Source organism: Dicentrarchus labrax, unplaced genomic scaffold, assembly GCF_905237075.1.
Source record: "Dicentrarchus labrax unplaced genomic scaffold, dlabrax2021, whole genome shotgun sequence".
NCBI classification, from domain to species: Eukaryota; Metazoa; Chordata; class Actinopteri; family Moronidae; genus Dicentrarchus; species Dicentrarchus labrax.
Genome location: NW_026136711.1, coordinates 15,189,955 through 15,208,970, shown reverse-complemented (window position 1 = coordinate 15,208,970; position 19,016 = coordinate 15,189,955). Strand labels below are relative to the sequence as shown.

At 43.8% G+C, this 19,016-nt stretch overlaps 1 protein-coding gene across 4 annotated transcripts in view; it reads left to right on the top strand.

Moving 5' to 3' along the window:
- The window catches only part of LOC127372119 (plexin-A1), a 190,220-nt gene that overhangs the window by 70,922 nt on the left and 100,282 nt on the right, over positions 1 to 19,016 (top strand). For all 4 annotated transcript variants that reach the window (XM_051415526.1, XM_051415524.1, XM_051415525.1 and 1 more), the window contains exon 4: positions 15,004 to 15,144. In XM_051415526.1, the coding sequence (XP_051271486.1) occupies positions 15,004 to 15,144 (141 nt within the window). The remainder of the gene's footprint in view (positions 1 to 15,003; positions 15,145 to 19,016) is intronic.

Sequence of the window (19,016 nt, the reverse complement as noted above, 5' to 3'; positions counted from 1 at the left end):
ACATAATTTTAAACTCTTCCGCAGTGGTACCCCTTCCTGTAGTACCTCTTTACAGGAAGGGATACCATTATCAATCCCATCACCACCAAAGATGACTCCCCTTATATCACTGTTAAACCTTTATATGCTGTTAAAGCGTGATGGGTTTGTGATGCTTTCAGTTGGAGCTGTCCACTAACAAATGACCTGTTTACAACAAGAGATGCTGATTTAGCTGATCCAAACTATTAGAAACCCAGAACAGAGAAGGTCAGATATTGAGCAATGATTGTGTTTTTAACATTTCAAAATGTTTAAAGAGCAGAGGCTAGGGTTAAAAAAAAGTATATCTTCCTCATTTTTCTTTTCCATTGGCGTCACTTGATGAGTAATATCTTGACTATAAGGGATTAAATAGAACTTGGGACTAGGTCATGTCTCTGCGTGTGCATGCACATGTGCACACATGGGTGGCACATCTGCTAAATGTCACCCTGTATACTCCACAGCTGTCCCTCTCCTCTGTCACACACACACACACACACACACACACACAGGCATAAATGGTGTAGTGTTGAGTGTATTTTAATAGGGCCCAGTTAGAGCTATGTGTGGTCTCTAATTCCCTATCCTCTCTGCAGATGACTTTAGCAGCTCAGTCTCTCTTTCTCATCCCTCAGTTGTTTAATTGTTTCACTTCAGCTTGTACTGGACTTCACCCCTTTCCACTTCCTCTCCCTCTGTCTCTCCCTCTCACACACACACACACAGATGGTGAACAACATTTTCTCCCTCACTCTCTCTCTCTGTCAAGTCCAGTCTTTTGGCCCTCGAATCAGTCATGCTCGTTGTATTTGGTGGGCAGCAGCCAAGACCATCCCTGTGGACCATTACAGCACACTAGGAGTGCGGGAGGGAGGGAAATGAGAACTGAGCTGGAGGGATGGAGAGATATAAAAATGTAAAGAGGAGAAGAATGCTGAATGAACATCACAGAGATGAAGCAGTGGAAGAAAAAGTGTTGAAAGAGTGTAGGGGAGGTGTGATAGCCAAACCTCCCCAACTCTTAGGGGCCGTCCACACGAATACGTTTTTTTTAGAATCCAGATAAATACTTATCTTCCTCGTGTCCAGACGGAAACGGTGTTTTCGGGGTGTGAAAATGGTATTTTTTGGAAACGGGTCCCAGAGTGGGGAAAATCCGAAAATGCCGGATTGCCTGGAGTCGTCTGGACAGCGAAAACGTTTTTTTTCCATAACAACGTATTAGCCCCACCTCTCTAACTTTTAACCTAAGCCGCCACCGCTAGACGCGTCATAACAACAACAATAATGGCGTACTACTACTACTACTTGTTTGTAAACAGCGCGTGCTCCATGGCTTCTCTTCCGGTTTTAGTGTAATGGTGTGGCGGTGTCACAACGCCACATACAGGCCATGGCATATGTACTACACTATTTGGGTCGACGGAGATTTTTTTCGATACGATTGGGTGAGGCTGCGCGTGGACAGGCTCTTATGGTGCTATCCATTTGTCTCGTAAATCCCCCACCCGAGTTGCTCTGCCGCGAGAACGTGACGTTATTGCCTGGCTTGTACCACTTATAGCGTTCCATTTGTCTTTGGGCATTACGAGTCGGAAAGAACATGGACGCCACAAGTACAGCTGTGTTGTTATTGTTTGTGGCTCATCTAATCAAGCTCAATGTGAAATAATAACGTTTTTCTACAGAAACACTAACATTTCAAGTTATTCCGTTATTGCAAGTCTTACATTTCAATAATATTTTGCCATTTTCGCCTATTTCAGTTTCAGCAAGTGCTGTGGCGTTTGTCTTGAGCCACCAGGGGCAGTGGCAGGCTAGTGTTATTGTTAGCTACATTAGTCTATTTAGCAAACCAGCTCGAAAACAAAACTTTACATTGTATTGAATGCACAGCAACACCGTGCAATGCATAAATTGGTGACCGGACTAAAGCAGCAATGTAAACAAGTGTGTAAGAGCATTTAAAATCGACATTAAAACGACCAACGTAGTACAAATACAAAGAAAATACATCTCAATATGCAGCCATCTTTGTTTTGCGGGTCGTACGTTCGTCCTCGTTTAGCTCGGTGTACTCTGAGGTACCCCGAGTGGGACGGCTGAAATTCCGAACAAAAGGGGGTGTGTCTCGGTGAAATGTCGCGAGATAGCTGCGAGATTTACACTTTCCAACTGGGGCGGTCGGTAGGGGTGGGCGATATGGGCAAAAAATAATATCTCAATATTTTTTGGGATTTTGGCGATAACGATAATCAGTCGATATCCTTTAAAATGTGATTAGAATTGTCTGAGCTGGACTTGTGTCCACCAAACGCGTTTACAGCGCTGAGAGAGCTCAAAAACTCATTTTCCGAGCGTCCAGCGGTGTTAAAAGTTGAACAGATTTCAACTTGAAGCGCTCTGAGCGCTGCGCTAAAAAAAAACCATCTTTTTACCACTGAAGGCGCTTAGCGCTCTGAACGCTGAAGCCCATAGGACCCACGTCTCGGCACTAAATCATCTGAAGTACCGGTAGCTTCAGGGACTGGAGGTGTTTACATTTTCTCTCTACCATCACAACGCGCTGCTAAACTGTTGCAAGGAGGATGCTAGCGAGAGGTCACGTGATCATGTCATGTGATCACGTAGGCCCACTAGTCGTGTGACTGAATCCTGCCATGCTGTAGAGAGCGCTGCTGCTCCGTGTATTAATGGATGTGAGGAGTTTCCGCGGGCGTTTCATTGTTTTTGTCGAAGTAATTTAAATACTCGATAATGGAAATTTGCACATTGTCAAAACAACAATGACGATATTATCGCAAACGATATATATCGCCCACCTCTAGCGGTCGGTTTCCGAGACAAATGGATCGCAGCATTAGTTGTGTTCCTGTCAGTGGCTTCCCAGTTCTCCTTTTTCCCTCCTCCTCAGTTTTAGAGGTGGATTCCCGGCACCAAGCCTGGACATAAGCCAGGGACTTTCCTCTGGCTCCTCCCCAAAGAAGAGTTAGCAATCTGCGCAAAGAAGTGGGTGGCCATTACCTGAGCGATGGATGGATGAGGGGGGTGAAAGCTGAGTGAGGAGAGGAAAACAGTTATATTTTTGTATTGCTATATTGCAGGGTCAGGCTTTTGGTTTCAGACAGAAACTAATGTTGTCTTTGCTTGGGTGGAGAAGAGAAATGGGCATCTCGCAGTGAGTTATTGAGTGCATATGTGCGTGCAAAAAGCCAAACTGCTATAAAGTATTTGTTGTTAATCAACACAATCTGCAAACCACCAGCCACTCTCCATGGATTCCTGAGTCTGAGAAGTGTCTGTGGGTGTGTCTGTGTACACAAAAATGAACTTCCCCACTCACAGTCACATACAGTAGATACTTAAACCTCATCCATCAAAACATCTCTTCCCATTTCTCAGCAGAAGGTATTACATTTAGCCACATGCCAAGAAAAACAGAGTTATGCCTCCTGGACAAACACAAATAGAGTCCAGCCGTGTTAAGCTAACAGCAGAAACCCCACCAGACCTACAGATCACATACCACATCACCATTAAACTCAAAAGCAAGACACAGATTTTGGTGTTTTTGACTCAAACCCAAAGTTCATTTTTCTCCCCACGCTCTTTTTCTCTCTCCCTCATACTATCCTGTTATGTGGAACTGACACTGTGTATGACACACACTCCTCTCTCTCTTCCCTGTTCCTCCCTGCACTGACTCTTATGTCTTTCCAGTTCCACCTTAGTGTGTTGGTGGATATGACTAGACTGTGTGTGTGTGTGTGTGTGTGTGTGTGTGTGTGTGTGTGTGTGTGTGTGTGTGTGTGTGTGTGTGTGTGTGTGTGTGTGTGTGTGTGTGTGTGTGTGTGTGTGTGTGTGTGTGTGTGTGTGTGTGTGTGTGTGTGTGTGTGTTTTTCACACAAACAGGTATTAACATACTCATAAGCATACACCAACAGACACACAAAGTAGTTGGTGAGGCAGTAAATGGTTCTATTGAAGGGCAGGATTAGAGCAGTCATGTCAGGAATGTGCCGCCTCCTCTCTTCTACAGTAACCAGGAGCAGCACACCCACACACCCACACACCCACACTGTGCAGTCCCTAAACCCAACATCCTGTATCATTCCCTGACTTTGCACTTTTGACCTCCTTATACAGGTTGTACTGAAAGACAGGTTAGTGGCAAAATTGGTATATGTAGACTGCAACAACTTGATCTCTATTGACATCTTATACTTGATTATTCAAATTTGTAAGGCTGAAATGAACAGTTGATTAATGAGTTAATCCTTTTAAAGGCTTGTTGACACCAGCATTTAAAAAGGCAATATCACCTTTCGTGACCTTTGACATACAAATTTGAGGTGTTTACAAAGGGCAAACTGTCTTGTATTGACCTTTGAGGGAATGGTAAGGAATTTATCTGTTACTTTATTAGCTGTTTTGCTCATTTGGCTTTTAGTTAATGGAGATAAGAGTAGATTGTATGAATACATCTTTTGAGTAAACTGTGTGAAGTCTTTGGCCCGTTCAAGATGAGCTAACGAGCTTGCTAACTGATAGTTTATTCTAATTAACTGACATTTAGCAAGCTAACTAGCTCAAAGAGCTTTTTTCGGTCTTCAGTAACACTTTGTTGAATAAAATGATGTACAGTCCTGAGAACAAAAGGGTGGAGTTAACAGCACAGTAGAAAAAATTAGAAAGGTATTTTGACTGACTAGCATGTTCCTGGCTCGCTAGCGTGCTAGCCGTTAGCTCTCCGTCTATCTGTGAGTAGTCTAAGCTTCATTAGTTTCATCAGTTTGAGCTGTGATAAATTGTGATGGGCAATTGGACTAAAAAAGTAAAAAAAATTAAAACAACAAATAAGGGACGGTCCCTGTGTGTGTCTGTCTGTCTGTCTGTCTGTCTGTCTGTCTGTCTGTCTGTCTGTCTGTGTGTGTGTGTGTGTGTGTGTGTGTCTGTGTGTGTGTGTCTGTGTGTGTGTGTGTGTGTGTTTGTCTCTCTCTCTTAGGGTGGAGCGGTTCATCCTACTGCTAAACTTTCAGGACCTCGTTCTGAATAGTGTACCATGCTAGCACACTGCCACTCACTGATTAAACACACACACACACACACAAAGGCCAACCACTGCTGTAAATCGTTCTAAACCACGCTATAAAAGCTCATTTTAAACACCATCTGCATTCCTCATTCTTTACAACAGCCAGACGTTGTGTGTGTGTGTGTGTGTGTGTGTGTGTGTGTGTGTGTGTGTGTGTGTGTGTGTGTGTGTGTGTGTATGTGTGTGTGTGTGTGTGTTCTGTCATTACTTTTCTCCCTCAAAACCTCCTCTCATTTAAGCCACCAAGCTTCCTATTGTTACCAGTCACCTTATTCTTAATTTAAAACATCTTCTGTGTCGCCAACTGAAAATGTTGTAGTTTGCTGCAATTTTCTGTCCTGTGCTTATCTTGTTTACGTCAACTTCTGTCTTTATGTTCTCTCAGTAATTTTTTTTATTTTTCAGTCATGGGTGGTGTGTGTAAGAGCTGAGTAAGGTTTTTACTTTTGTGCTTGTGTGATGGAAACACAGAAGAGGAAGATACTGTTGAGGGAAAAGGGTGAGGACTCAAGAGAGAAAGTGAAGGATTAAGAGGAGAAGGAAAGTGTCATAACAAAAGTATAGAGGAGAATAAAGTTGAAAGTGGAGAAAAAGCAGAATAAAAAGAACAGAGGGGAAGATAGAGAAATGAAAGAGGCAGAGGAGAGGCAGGCATTTGTGGCCAGGAATGGTTTGGCACACAGTACACTGAGGTGTGGTTTTGGCCTGGCTCCCATTAGCCTCTTGTGTTACATCTATTACAAACATCTACACACACACACACACACACACACACACACACACACACACACACACACACACACACACACACACACACACACACACACTCACTCACTCACTCACTCACTCACTCACTCACTCACTCTCTCTCTCTCTCTCTCTCTCTCTCTCTCTCTCTCTCTCTCTCTCTCTCTCTACATGATGGCACAGTCAAAACAGACCCACATCTTAACCACCATAGAATTCCTCCGCCATAATTTTGATCCTTTCCAAGAAAGATGGAAATCACTCTGTCTCTCTCTCTCACTCAATCTCTCTCTCTTCATCCGTCTCTCTCTCTCTCTCTCTCTCTCTCTCTCTCTCTCTCTCTCTCTCTCCCTAAAAGATGCTATTAGAGGCACCAGTGGCCATGTAATCACTTTGGCTCTCCCACAGGAAGAACACACACATATGCACACACACACACACACACACACACACACACACACATACCTACCTTGCTAATTACGGCTGAAGATTAGGTCCTATTCGCTGGAATCCAAGTGAATGGCTGATCTAGGCAGTAAACGGTGGGTCAAGCAGCGCTGCATAGTGTCACAGCAAGAGTGGGAGTGTGTTTTATGGTCTTCATTTCTTCGAGCTATTAATTGATGCCTTTTTTAATGTGACTGATTTAGATGAACTCCGAACGCACAGTTGCACACACATGTATTCACTGCACGCAGCATTCTGCTACACATGCAAATTGATAGACTGCCTCGCACACTTTGTATGCGCACACACACTTTCTTTCATACAAACACACCCTCCCCCACTCTTAAACTCACACTCTACACAAACACTCCACTCCCCAGCCGATCTTCCCCTGTGTTTGTATGTGCTCTCCTCTCTTCAAAGCCACATACACACTCCATAGATGATAGCATCTGTCCCCCCTCATTGCATTTAGCACTCTTCCAAATCTTTGTTTAGTTTTCCACCTTCCTGTTTCTGATAAGGCTTGCAGCTCGTCAGCATGGCTCTCTCTTTTTCTCAGTGGCTTGTAGGGTTCGCAGTGGTCTCAAGTGTCACTGTGGGAATCATGTACCAGGTTGCTAATCTTACTTGCATACACCCATAGCCGTATAAATATGAAATCTAGTCTTTAAGTGTATTCACCTTATTTCTTTAACATAAATATCCTCTCAGCAGTCTTTGATGTAAATGTGTAATATTGTTTCGGCTGAGATATCCCATAAGGGATTTGGGTTGCGCCTCAATGTAAGAGGAGGTCTTTCCTCATTTGAATGGCGACACTAAAAAGGCATTCAATTGGAAAGCTCTATCTTCAAGTCTCATCTTATTGTATATGATAATGTTGTGGTGCAGTTTCTTCCCCCGTTTGCAAGACAGCTGATAAAATCAGTCATAGTAAAGCACCTCTCTAGATGCAGCTTTTCACACTTGCAGTGTGTGTGTTTGTGTGTGTGCGTGCGTGTAACTCCATGCAGATGATTGAGTTAGTGTGATTTAGTGATGGTCGGAAGATGAAATGCCGCCACCGCGCCGTGTCTAGCGACTCGCTACACACACTTATCTGACGACTGCTAGCTAAAGGCATTTAATTTGCAGGGAGAGAGGAGGGAGGAAGGAAAGGTAGAGAGGAAAGGGGGGGGGAAGGTGAATACATGGGAGATGAATGAGAGAAAAGGAGAGAAATGCATCGCAGGGGAAGGCTGAGGATGGATGTAGAGATAGAGGGATAAAGTGATGACAAGGTCTTTTAATTTCAGCGAGCATGAGGATTAAAAGGCCTTAACGGTGATGAATAGGTTTAATTTGCTGTTAAAGGAGCTCACTTTCTTTCAGCCTGTTTACACTATATTGTATGCATGTACACTGGGAGAATCATGTGGCAGTGGCCTTTGTTCCTTTTCTCTTCTCCTTTTTTTATTGCCTCCTCTTCCTCCACAGCCCGTTATAGTTGTGTGTGCGCACATATGTGTGTGCACATGTGTGTGAGTATGTGACCTTTTGTAAGCTCTGCTGGTGAAAGGCCACAGGCACACACATGAATAACCATGGTGCAGACATGTGGGTGAATACCCAAGCCAGTCAATAAGAGTTGGCATAGCAAGAAACCTGATATGACAGAATACACTGGATTACACTGCCCTCTATTTGAACTCATTGACAAGTGCTTAATGTAAGCTTAAAAGATCTTGATAGAACCTGTCAGGTGCACCCTGTCCAAAGCTGCCAATTTAAAATACACTGTGCCACTTGTCACAAATCTCAGTTCACCTCATAACAGATTTTTGGGAAAATGAACAATCTTGTGTAGAAACATCAAAGAGTTAAAAATAGATTACTTTTGTTAGAAACATCTTTTAAGGAGCAATGATTCTGAGAACCCATCATTCTTTGTTCTTGTAAGGTGTGTGTATTTGTGTAATGTGTGGTGGTGTGTGAAAGAATTACTGGAGGCGCATGTGTGTGTGTGTGTGTGTGTGTGTGTGTGTGTGTTTGTTTTTGTGTGTGTGTGTGTGTGTGTGTTTGTTTTTTTGTGTGTGTGTGTGTGTGTTTGTTTTTGTGTGAGAGCTGCTCTCTTTTTTTATTCCCTCTCTTTTCTTCATTGAGGTTATTAAGTCTATTGGGTGCTGATATATCTATTTGAATAGATAGACAGAAATAAATAAAGAAGCAAGGACTTTTCGCCATAGCAGGACGTCTTTCTGTGCACACTTCCAAAAATACAAATACTGTCAAATTTCACACCAGTAAAAGGGAGTAAAATTCATGGTTGCATCTGCTCTCCTTCCCAGACCTTATAATAACCCACACCAGACACACACTGTGTTTTGATAGAAACCACAATGACATTCCACCGAGACAGTGTGTGTGTATATGTGTTTGAGTGCATGCCTCCTCCATCATTGTCACCATGGCTCTTTGTCTGTCTTAGTGCTGTTGAAGGAAAGGCTGCGTGGTCTCTGACTGTCTGACCCACATATGGTATAAGTTTACTCTGAGCTCTTCTATGTGTTGGCTGTATATACTCTGTGTCTGTGTGTGTGTCTGTGTGTGTCTGTGTGTGTCTGTGTGTGTCTATGTGTGTGATGTTGGAGGGGGATTTGTCCCATAGATGTATCAGGGCGATCACTCACTCATGTGTGATGCTCCATCTGCTCCCAGCTTCTAACTCCCTCAGCCAAACACACAAACACACAAACACACACAACAACAAACACAGCACCTTCATCTTTTTTTACCAGATAACTTATTCAAAAGCATTTTTTCTTCACATATCGAAGGGATGTTCTCTGCAGTGCATTGTTAGAAAGAACTAACAATGCACTGCAGCAGTATTACAGAGAATGAGTGAATAAATGTACTACCACCCTCTGTACTGTGCCTGCATGTCTCTGTGTGTCTCTGTGTGTCTCTGTGTGTGTGTGTGTGTGTGTGTGTGTGTGTGTGTGTGTGTGTGTGTGTGTGTGTGTGTGTGTGTGTGTGTGTGTGTGTGTGTGTGTGTGTGTGTGTGTGTGTGTGTGTGTGTGTGTGTGTGTGTGTGTGTGTTAGAGGGTACAGGCTTAAGTGCTCAGTGCTAGTGGCCCTGTCCTCCTGTATTACTGTTACACACATATACAGACACACACTTAGCGAGAGGGAAAAAGGTATGTTTTTCTGATGTTTCTAATGGTAACTCTTGCCGTCTGAGAAACAATTGATGGATTTGTTTTCTGTCTTGCTGCGCTCAAGTTCTGCCAAGCTAACGGTACGATAGGAAGTGAGTGATTTCAGTCCTTTATCTGAACGCTCCTGCTGCTGATAGAAAAACACAGCTTAAAGAGGAACACAGAGGATATGGGGGGCGTTTACATGAAGCTGTCATTAGGAAGTAGTTCACTGTTGTATGAGCTTATTTGGCTGTGTGCGAATTCATCCCAGACACAATGACGTTGTAGCGTGTCAGGGTTAACGGGTCCGTGTTGGCTTAAAAGCTGAGGATCAAAGTTCATTCTTGACCTTGGAAATAACAGTTGAAGCAATAATCCCAGCTCAGGGTCCCTTTAGTAGCTGTTCTAGAGCTTTTAATCAAATAACATGATCTTTAACAGCAGAAAAAAGGAAAATCACTGATGTAAATTAAATTATAAATTGGTAATATTAACAACAGCTCAGTAAAACCAAGTGATATATTGCCATAGATAAGATCACCTAAGTACTGGAGTCCATTAACACAAAGTATTATAATCTGTTCTTCACTCTTCACCCACTTCATCACTCCTTCCCACAGTCCAGTGACTGCAGGACCCTGCCACTTTTCTCTCTGTTCATGACCCTCTGTCTGCTTTTCTTTATTTCCTTTTGTTCTGGAGAGGGCCACACTGAATTCCCCTCAGTAGGGCCCCTTAAACACTCACTCACACACACACTTATACATACATACACATATACATGCCCCCCCATCAAAGTCAGGAATGTGGAGCCTGCTACCATTATGCATGGTTAGACCTATTTATGTCAAGTTTACCCCTCTGTGTGTGTGTGTGTGTGTGTGTGTGTGTGTGTGTGTGTGTGTGTGTGTGTGTGTGTGTGTGTGTGTGTGTGTGTGTGTGTGTGTGTGTGTGTGTGTGTGTGTGTGTGTGTGTGTGTGTGTGTGTGTGTGTGTGTGTGTGTCACTTTCTACATGCTATTAGTGAGCCAAGTATGCTTTATGTTCACACACACATCCCCAGATCTGCTTTGAAATGTCAAAGCTACATGCTGGTGTGTTGTGGCTCTCAGTCACACCTGGGAACACCTGGACCATTTTCAGTTTAGCTCCATGAGCTGCTAATTCAAGTTCCTCCTTACCTCCTCTTTTCATGATTTTTCTATTTACATTTCCTGAGTAAAGCATTATTTTTAATACACTGAGTACATCTTTAAATAAAGCTTACTCCTCCATCCTTCTGTCTTTTCTCCATCACTTTTCTTTCCCCCCTTCTTGCTCCCTTCCTCCCTGTCTTCCCATAGTACAGCAGTGCAACAGAAGGCACACAATTGATGATCTCTTTGCCTCGAAGTCTCTCACTTTTATGTACACGGGCTCCATCACTTGTCACTTGCGGCTATGACAGGCATCATTCTCATTGACATGCCACTGTCTTATCACCCAACTCTCTCACCCTCATACCGCCAGCCTCCCTATCACCAGCTAGCTATCCTGCGTGTCTATCAGAGCTAACCAGGCCTGCCTGGCACAGATAAAACACCGCATCAGGGGCTTACGGGTGGATCGGCGGGCTGAGGGAGGTTTTAATGCACAGAGAACAGATTACAAAAAAAATTGGATGTTGTAGGAGGAGGAGGAGGAGGAGGAGGGTGGTTGGGAATGTTACAGCGAGGTGATGGTGCAGTGTTGATTTGTATTTGTTTGCAATCTTTTTTTTCTCACACAATGATTATGCAAGGTTTCTGAATATCTGGAGGCTTGTTGCAGACAAGCAAAGTTAGGGATGGTAATGAAATCCCTGGGGATGTTGGGGAATGTTAACTCATTTACTGCATTAGACATCAGATTTCAGGCCACTTCTCTTCAGACATTCACTCTCCAAGCACAATTGGTTGTGTAAAACACCAGTCACTACTTTATCTCTTTTTATTTCTAGTTTTGCTGAGCTGAGAAAGTTAACTGCATTAACAATCCAGGGAGGAATAACAGTTGTAGGTCATGGAAGATCCATTGAGAGACAAAGACTATAGTTTTAGCAATTTATTCATCTACTATTCTTTTCCAGTTGCTCTCACTCCTCATTATTCCCCACTCTTAAACTCTCTGCTTTCTGTTCCTCCTCTCTTCCCCTCCCTCAATGCTTCTCTACGTCCTTACTTAAGACAGTGCCTCTAATGTGTTTAAGGTCTGTTGATGTTACATTATGTTGACAAGAGAGTAGAGATGGGCTTTTTCCTGAAAAAAAACAAACAAAACAAAAATAAACCCAAAACACAAGCACAGCATCATTCTCTGAATCCATCAAGCACTTAGCGGAAAGCTAAGCAATACAGAGGAGACAATGAGACAGCAGCGGCGTCTCCCATCACCACTGACTATTGCATTGATTTCTTATCCACATTCACATAGAGCTGTGCACGCATACTCATGTAAACATAAACTTAAGAATTTACACGCGTTAAAAACAGATTTGTGCATGTATAATATGCAACAGGTGCTTGTAGATAAATGTTGAAACTGACAGACGTGTGCACAGGCATGCAAGATTACGTGCGCACACACAATTTTACACACACATTCGTAAACTCTAAGCTCTCCTAGAAGAAGATCTAAACCCTCCTTAATGTACAGCTCCCCCTGTTAACCTGATTATTAGATTCTAGTGATTGTTTCCCAGGCACAGTGGCTCAGTGTGATTCAATTAGACAAATGTTCCCTATGTATCCCATCCATCCCTCTATTCATCTGTTCACGTTTATATATTCCATAGTCCTTTGTTCCCTTTGTTCTCTTCCCAGTTTCCCATATTCTCTGACCAGTCTTGGCCGCAGCGCCTGTGGAATAAATTGATTTGAGACGATTTATTACCTGTTGTTTTCACACGTCACCCACTCTCACTCGCCCACTATTCTGTTTTCCCTCTTTCTCACCTTTTTCGCTCTCTCCACACATTTTGAATAAATGTTAGCGATGCATGTGAACTGGGAAGGGAAGAGGAAGGGAGAGAATAAAGAATGAGACAAAGAGAGGAGGGAAAAAGCGTGTGTCAAGTAACCATAGCCAAGTGTTTGAGTCCCTGTCTCTAAAGTGATACTGGAATCAGTAATGGACAAAGTGAGATAAACTATGAAGAGACAGTCATTTGTCGTTTGGTATTTTGCAGAGTGGAAGACGCACAGAGAGACGAGCAGATGGATACAAACAGAAGATAGGAAAGCTGACAGAAAGACAGACTTTTATTCTCTGTATTGTTGTGCGTTTGTGTGTGCAAAACCAGTCCAGGCTGAGACTGGTTATTAGCCAGTGAACTGGACTTGGGTGTCTGGTCCAGAGATAGATGTGGCTGCCAACTGAAATGGCTCTTTTTGTGTGTGTGTATGAGAGAGAAAATGATGCTGGGAGCCCACAGAACAAAAACTATTCTTTCTGTGTGTGTGTGTGTGTGTGTGTGTGTGTGTGTGTGTGTGTGTGTGTGTGTGTGTGTGTGTGTGTGTGTGTGTGTGTGTGTGTGTGTGTGTGTGTGTGTGTGTGTGTGTGTGTGTGTGTGTGTGTGTGTGTGTGTGTGTGTGTGTCAGCATTTTTCCTTATTCTGGTTGTCTATACTTAAAAACAATGTTGCCATGTGCGTTGGTATGTGTGTTTATATGTCTGTGTGTGTGTGTTTGTGCTCATCTAGATGCGAGCCATCCGTGAATGAAATGTATCCTTTGTTTACGGGCCCATTATCTAGATAATAACATCCATATTTCCTCTCATCTCTAGTGCTTTATCACAGCCTTATGAGCTCTTTCTCTCTCTCTCTCTCCATCTTACTTGGCCCCTCTCCCTCCCTCTCTCCCTCTCCCTCTCTCCCTCTCCCTCTCTCTCTCTCTCTCTCTCTCTCTCTTCCTCTCTTCCTCTCTGGCACACACATACACAGGCAGTGAGAGATAATGGGATTGTTGCCCCTGGTTTCTTTTTTGGTGAGATTGTAAATAAATTCTTTCATTTCAAAGTGTGTGTTATCAGCGTCCACTGACTTTCTCTATCTGTGTGTGTGTGTGTGTGTGTGTGTGTGTGTGTGTGTGTGTGTGTGTGTGCGTGTGCATATCTATCAAAGCTCATATTAGCGTATGCATATCTGTCATTTGTGTGTGTGTGTGTGTGTGTTTTCATCTTATCATTTTCCATCTATCTAGGGTGTGAACCTATTTGTCTGTGTGTGTGTGTGTGTGTGTGTGTGTGTGTGGGTGGTGGTGTGTGTGTGTGTGGGTGTGTGTGTGTGTGTGTGTGTGTGTGTGTGTGTGTGTGTGTGTGTGTGTGTGTGTGTGTGTGTGTGTGTGTGTGTGTGTGTGTGGGTTCAGTATCATTTTCCAGCTAGTCATTGCCTGCTGTTCCTTCCTTGTCACTGTGGGCTGATAGCAGTGCGAGTCGACAAAGCTCAGTAATGGAGAGCTGATACTTGCCCTCCCCCCTGTCGCTCTGTGCTTTTCATTTGCTGCTGAGATGACTTTGGCTCACAGCCATCCCAGCCGGCCAATCTCCTATCTTGTATCTGCGCCATTACTCTCCATATCTGGGCAATTATTTGCCAAAAGCTCACAAAAAAAATCTGAGCGTCCGCGCAGATGTGTGTGCATGCGCCCGCTTGCTTGCGCCGTGAGATAGTTACATTTGTCTACAGGTGTACTGGACAATTAAGTTTTCATTTCAACATCCAAAGATAGTGTCTCACTGGCTGTTATTCTCTTCCGGCATTATACAGGACCACAATGTTTCATACACACCGCTTTTTGTCATTGTTTCAGTTTTAAAAGTGTTTTAATTAATTCTTCTGTGGTGCTGAGTAAAGCTTTAATAACACCATTATCCAGTCAGTAATGTTCTTTTCCATGCATCTACCTCTGTCCTTGTCGGTTTTCACAATAATGGTTCTATATTCAATACTGCTATTAGCACAGCCTTTCAATTTAGCCGTTTACATGGCTCTGTAAAGCCAGCGCTTTCAACCTTTTTCCAAAGTGATGATAATTTCACACTGCCTACCACTATAATAATAACCACCTGTTACTGCTAAAGTAAATGCAGTCTATTTCCCCAGCTGGAGAAACATAGAGGGGCTACAGTGTAAACCTCAGTTTGGGGGAAAATATGCAACGTGACACACCTGTAGTGTAGGAAATTACAAGAATATGAAGTGTGAGAAAACAAAGATGAATATATCTGTGTTTTCCTTCGTCCTTGGCTTATATGTGCAGCAAATATATAGCAAGGAAATGAATACACTGTGTTTAATGTATAATACAATTTTCAGCTTTATTGTGAAGGTTTTTCCTGTGAAGCAGTTTCTGATAGGTGTTGTACAAGGAAGTGCTTGAGAGCATGAAATGTTTACTCATTATTTGATAAATATTTTTAACTTTAGTATTAGAATGTTGACTATTTGAGTCCTTTTCTTACTGTTTTCTGGTATGTTTCCCTGTAGATCTTGGTGAACTCTGTGAGTCCCAACCGTCCAGCGGTGCTCTACGAGAAGGTGACTGTAAGCGAGGGAGGAAGTCCCTTACGGAGAGACATGCTGTTCAGCCCAGACCTGCAGTACATCTACACACTGACTGAGAGACAGGTGAGTTCAGTGTTGGAAATTACATCACATGGAATCAGATTTATAAAAATTCTTACAAACACACGCGGCATGCTCCAATGATAGGTGTATGTATGTAGCCATCATTAGCCTCCATATCCAGCATCCCTCAATACAGCAGTAACCATAGGTGATGGAACAGGACTAACGATGCCTTGTTAATACACATGGTTCCAATTACATATTTTATTTGGGTGGACCCACAAGCCTACACACACACACACACACACACACACACACACACACACACACACACACACACACACACACACACACACACACACGATTCTCTTGTATTGCATGTTGCAACAGACATTTGTGCCTCAGCAGTGTATGACCAATTGTCCAGAGCAGACCTCACCCCCATTAGCTGTTAGTTGCTGTATATCTTAACCTGTACAATCATAGCACAACTCATCCCCACTGGATGTAATTACAGAGCAACATACACTTACACTTACACACACACACACACACACACACACACACACACACACACACACACACACACACACACACACACACACACACCAGCTACACACATTACCACCATGACGATTCGTTAATAATCAAGACATTACACGCACATAGATATACAGGGAGTGTTATAGGTCACATGTGGTGTGTGTCTGTGCGTGCCCGCGGTCATTACCAGCCCCACCGCTGGTGTGGGCTGTGTCTACTTTGATGGTGAGTCGGAGGGTGGGGGGAGGAGAAGAGGAAGGGGAGGAAGAGGTGGAGGAGAGCATGTCGCATCTCTGTCGCTCCCCAGGCCCAGCTGCTCCCCTCGCTTTTCTGTCTCATTAGTGTGGTGAGTGAAGGAAGCAGAGCTGGATTGTCTCATTTAAAAGGGTGAGATATGTGTCTAGGGTCTGTTTTGTGAAGGGTGTCGATTCTGTTGCCTGCTAAAACAAAACTTCAAAAAATCACATTTTATGTCCCTCTTTCTTATTTTTTTGCCAAAGGCCAGTGGCTCAGGACTTGCAGTAATTAAATTGGTAGTTTGTGATACACCCTTTGTGTTCCAGATAAACGTTTGTTGCAGATAGGGCTGGGTATTGTTTGAAAAGATTCAATGTAGTTGCCAATACAGTAACTCAATCCATCATCGTTTAATTTTGTCTTAACACAAGCAGACATACCAGAACTTTGCTAAAATAAAAAGATCTAAAATCAGAAAAGTAAAAGTCAAGAAACTTGATCAAGGAGTAAGTAATCATGAATCTGACCAAGTATTTGATGCCAGTCTTTGATAGATATCGATAGCCTGCTCCGCAACCTGTTAGACCTGTCAGTGTGAAGAAAGACAAAGAAAAAGTGCAGTTTTACAGAGTGTCTCGCATTGTCTGTATGCATCGTTTATACATCTGGCTCCTGGACTGCTTGAAACAATGCCTGTGAGTGTGTATCAGACAGTACAACACGATTTAGATAATCAGTCCACAATCTCTATAGCTACAAAGCTGATTTGATATTATTCAATTCAGGATTAGGGGTTAATATTTTTAACCTCAATTTTTATCTCAAATGCTGAATCAGAAACATCCCTGAATATAATATCTCCTCCCACACAGTTAAATAGTAACTGTTGGCAGTGCTACAGTAGAGAATGGTTTGGTGTCTTAGGAGGATAAATCTTTCACAAAAATGCAGCTTAATGAGAATTGATTATCTCAGTGCCCTGGCCAGTGTCGTCCTTTTGAATTGTATGGGTGCACGTCACTGTAAATAAATCAACACATGGCTTCAGTAATAGGAAGGAGTAAGTTGGTTGGTAGTAGCATAATCTGCTAAACCTAGCGTTACTCTCCCTGTGTTGACAGTACCAGTGTCCCCTTCTTAAATTAATTGTGAGGTTTGAGGTATGCTCTGGCATATTTTATGATACAACTGTGAGTTTTCGAGACTCTTAATGTGATTTACAGATTCCAGGCAGCGGGGTACACAGTCGCATCACTTGTATAAGGTATGTGATTAGAGAAAACAGCAAGCTATATAAGAGGCTGGACAGAATTAATGAAACACTGTAGAGATATATTAGCAGCACAAAGATACATAATGGGCATTTATTGTGGAAGATAATATAAATATAGGGATATACGCAAGTGGTGTTAGTTATTGTGTGTGTGTCTTTGTGACTTGGTGGCCTGCTCCACTTTATCTTGGCAGCTAGAGCAGTTAAGGGCATGTGGGACACACACACACACACACACACACGCGCACACACACACACACACACACACATTTTTACGTATAGACACTAGTTCATGACAAGAACATACGCCCAGGCTCACACACACACACACACACACACACACACACACACACACACACACACACACACACACACACACACACACACACACTCATACAACCATTTACACTCAAGGACATTGTGTCTCCATCCCACTCCTATCATGCCCTTTTCTTCAGAACTCCCCCCATGTTCTCTCTCTCTCTCACTCACACTCACACACACACACACACGCGCACACACACACACACACACACACACACACACACCTTCACCCCCCACCCCCCCCCCCCCCCCCCCCCCCCCCCCCCAACCCCCCCCCCCCCCCCACCCCCCCACCCAACCCCAACACACCCCACAAAAAACCAACAAAACAAACAACACACAACAAACAACTTTTTACAAAACACCTTAAAAAACACACTAAAAAAAACATAAAAAAAACACAACCCAATACACACCATCTAAACAAATTTCAAAAACAACCACAACTCACAAACACAAACCCCCCCCCCCCCCCCCCACCCAACACACACCTCCTACCAACACCAACTCACAACAACACACATCACAACAAACACCACCCAAATAATTTACAAAAACATCCCACATAACCCAAACCAACCAATTTCAACATTTAAAAAACACAACCCTTAACAAAACACAACAAACAAAAAACAACAACCACCACTCATTCACACCCTCAACACACACCCCACAACACCACTCACATCATCTCAAACATTTCAAATAAAAAACATTAATCCTACCTCATAAAAAACACATTTCTAAACAAATTTCTAATTAAATCAACCACACCAAACTCAACACAAAACACAAATCAAATTCCCCTCCTCCACAACCTCTCCTTTTCACACAATAAACCCAACACACACCACTTCCTACCACCCCCCAAACAACACACACAACAACCCCCCAAACACACCCAACAACCCCCAACCACACATTAAAAACACAACCCACAAACCCACCAACCCCCACCACCCCCCAACCCCCCCACCACCACCCACCCAACACAAAAAACACCCCAACACCCAACACAAACCCCACCACCACACACACACACCCCCCCCCCCCCCCCACACAAAAACCCCCCCCCCCCCCCCCCACAACCCACAACAAACCCCCCAAAAAACAAACCCCAACACCCACAACCCACATTAAAAACCCCCCACCCACCAACCCACCCCCCCCCCAACCCCCCCACCACCCCCACCCAACACAAAAAAACACCCCACACCCAACCACCCCACCCCCACACACACCCCCCCCCCCCCCCCCACCAAAACCACCCCCCCCCCCCCCCCCACCCCCCCCCCCCCCAACACCCCCCCCCCACCCACAAAACCACCCACAACCCCCCCCCCCCCCCCCCACCCCCCCCCCCACCCACACCAAACACAAAAACACCACACCAAACCACCAAACACAAACACCCACACACCAACACAAAACACAACAACCCCCCCCCACACCCCCTTTCACACAATAAAAACAACTTATCTTGCTGTGTGTTTGATCCCCATTAATGGTTAGCAGGCTTGGGTTAAGCAGAACGGGGGGCTGGGGTTGCCAGACC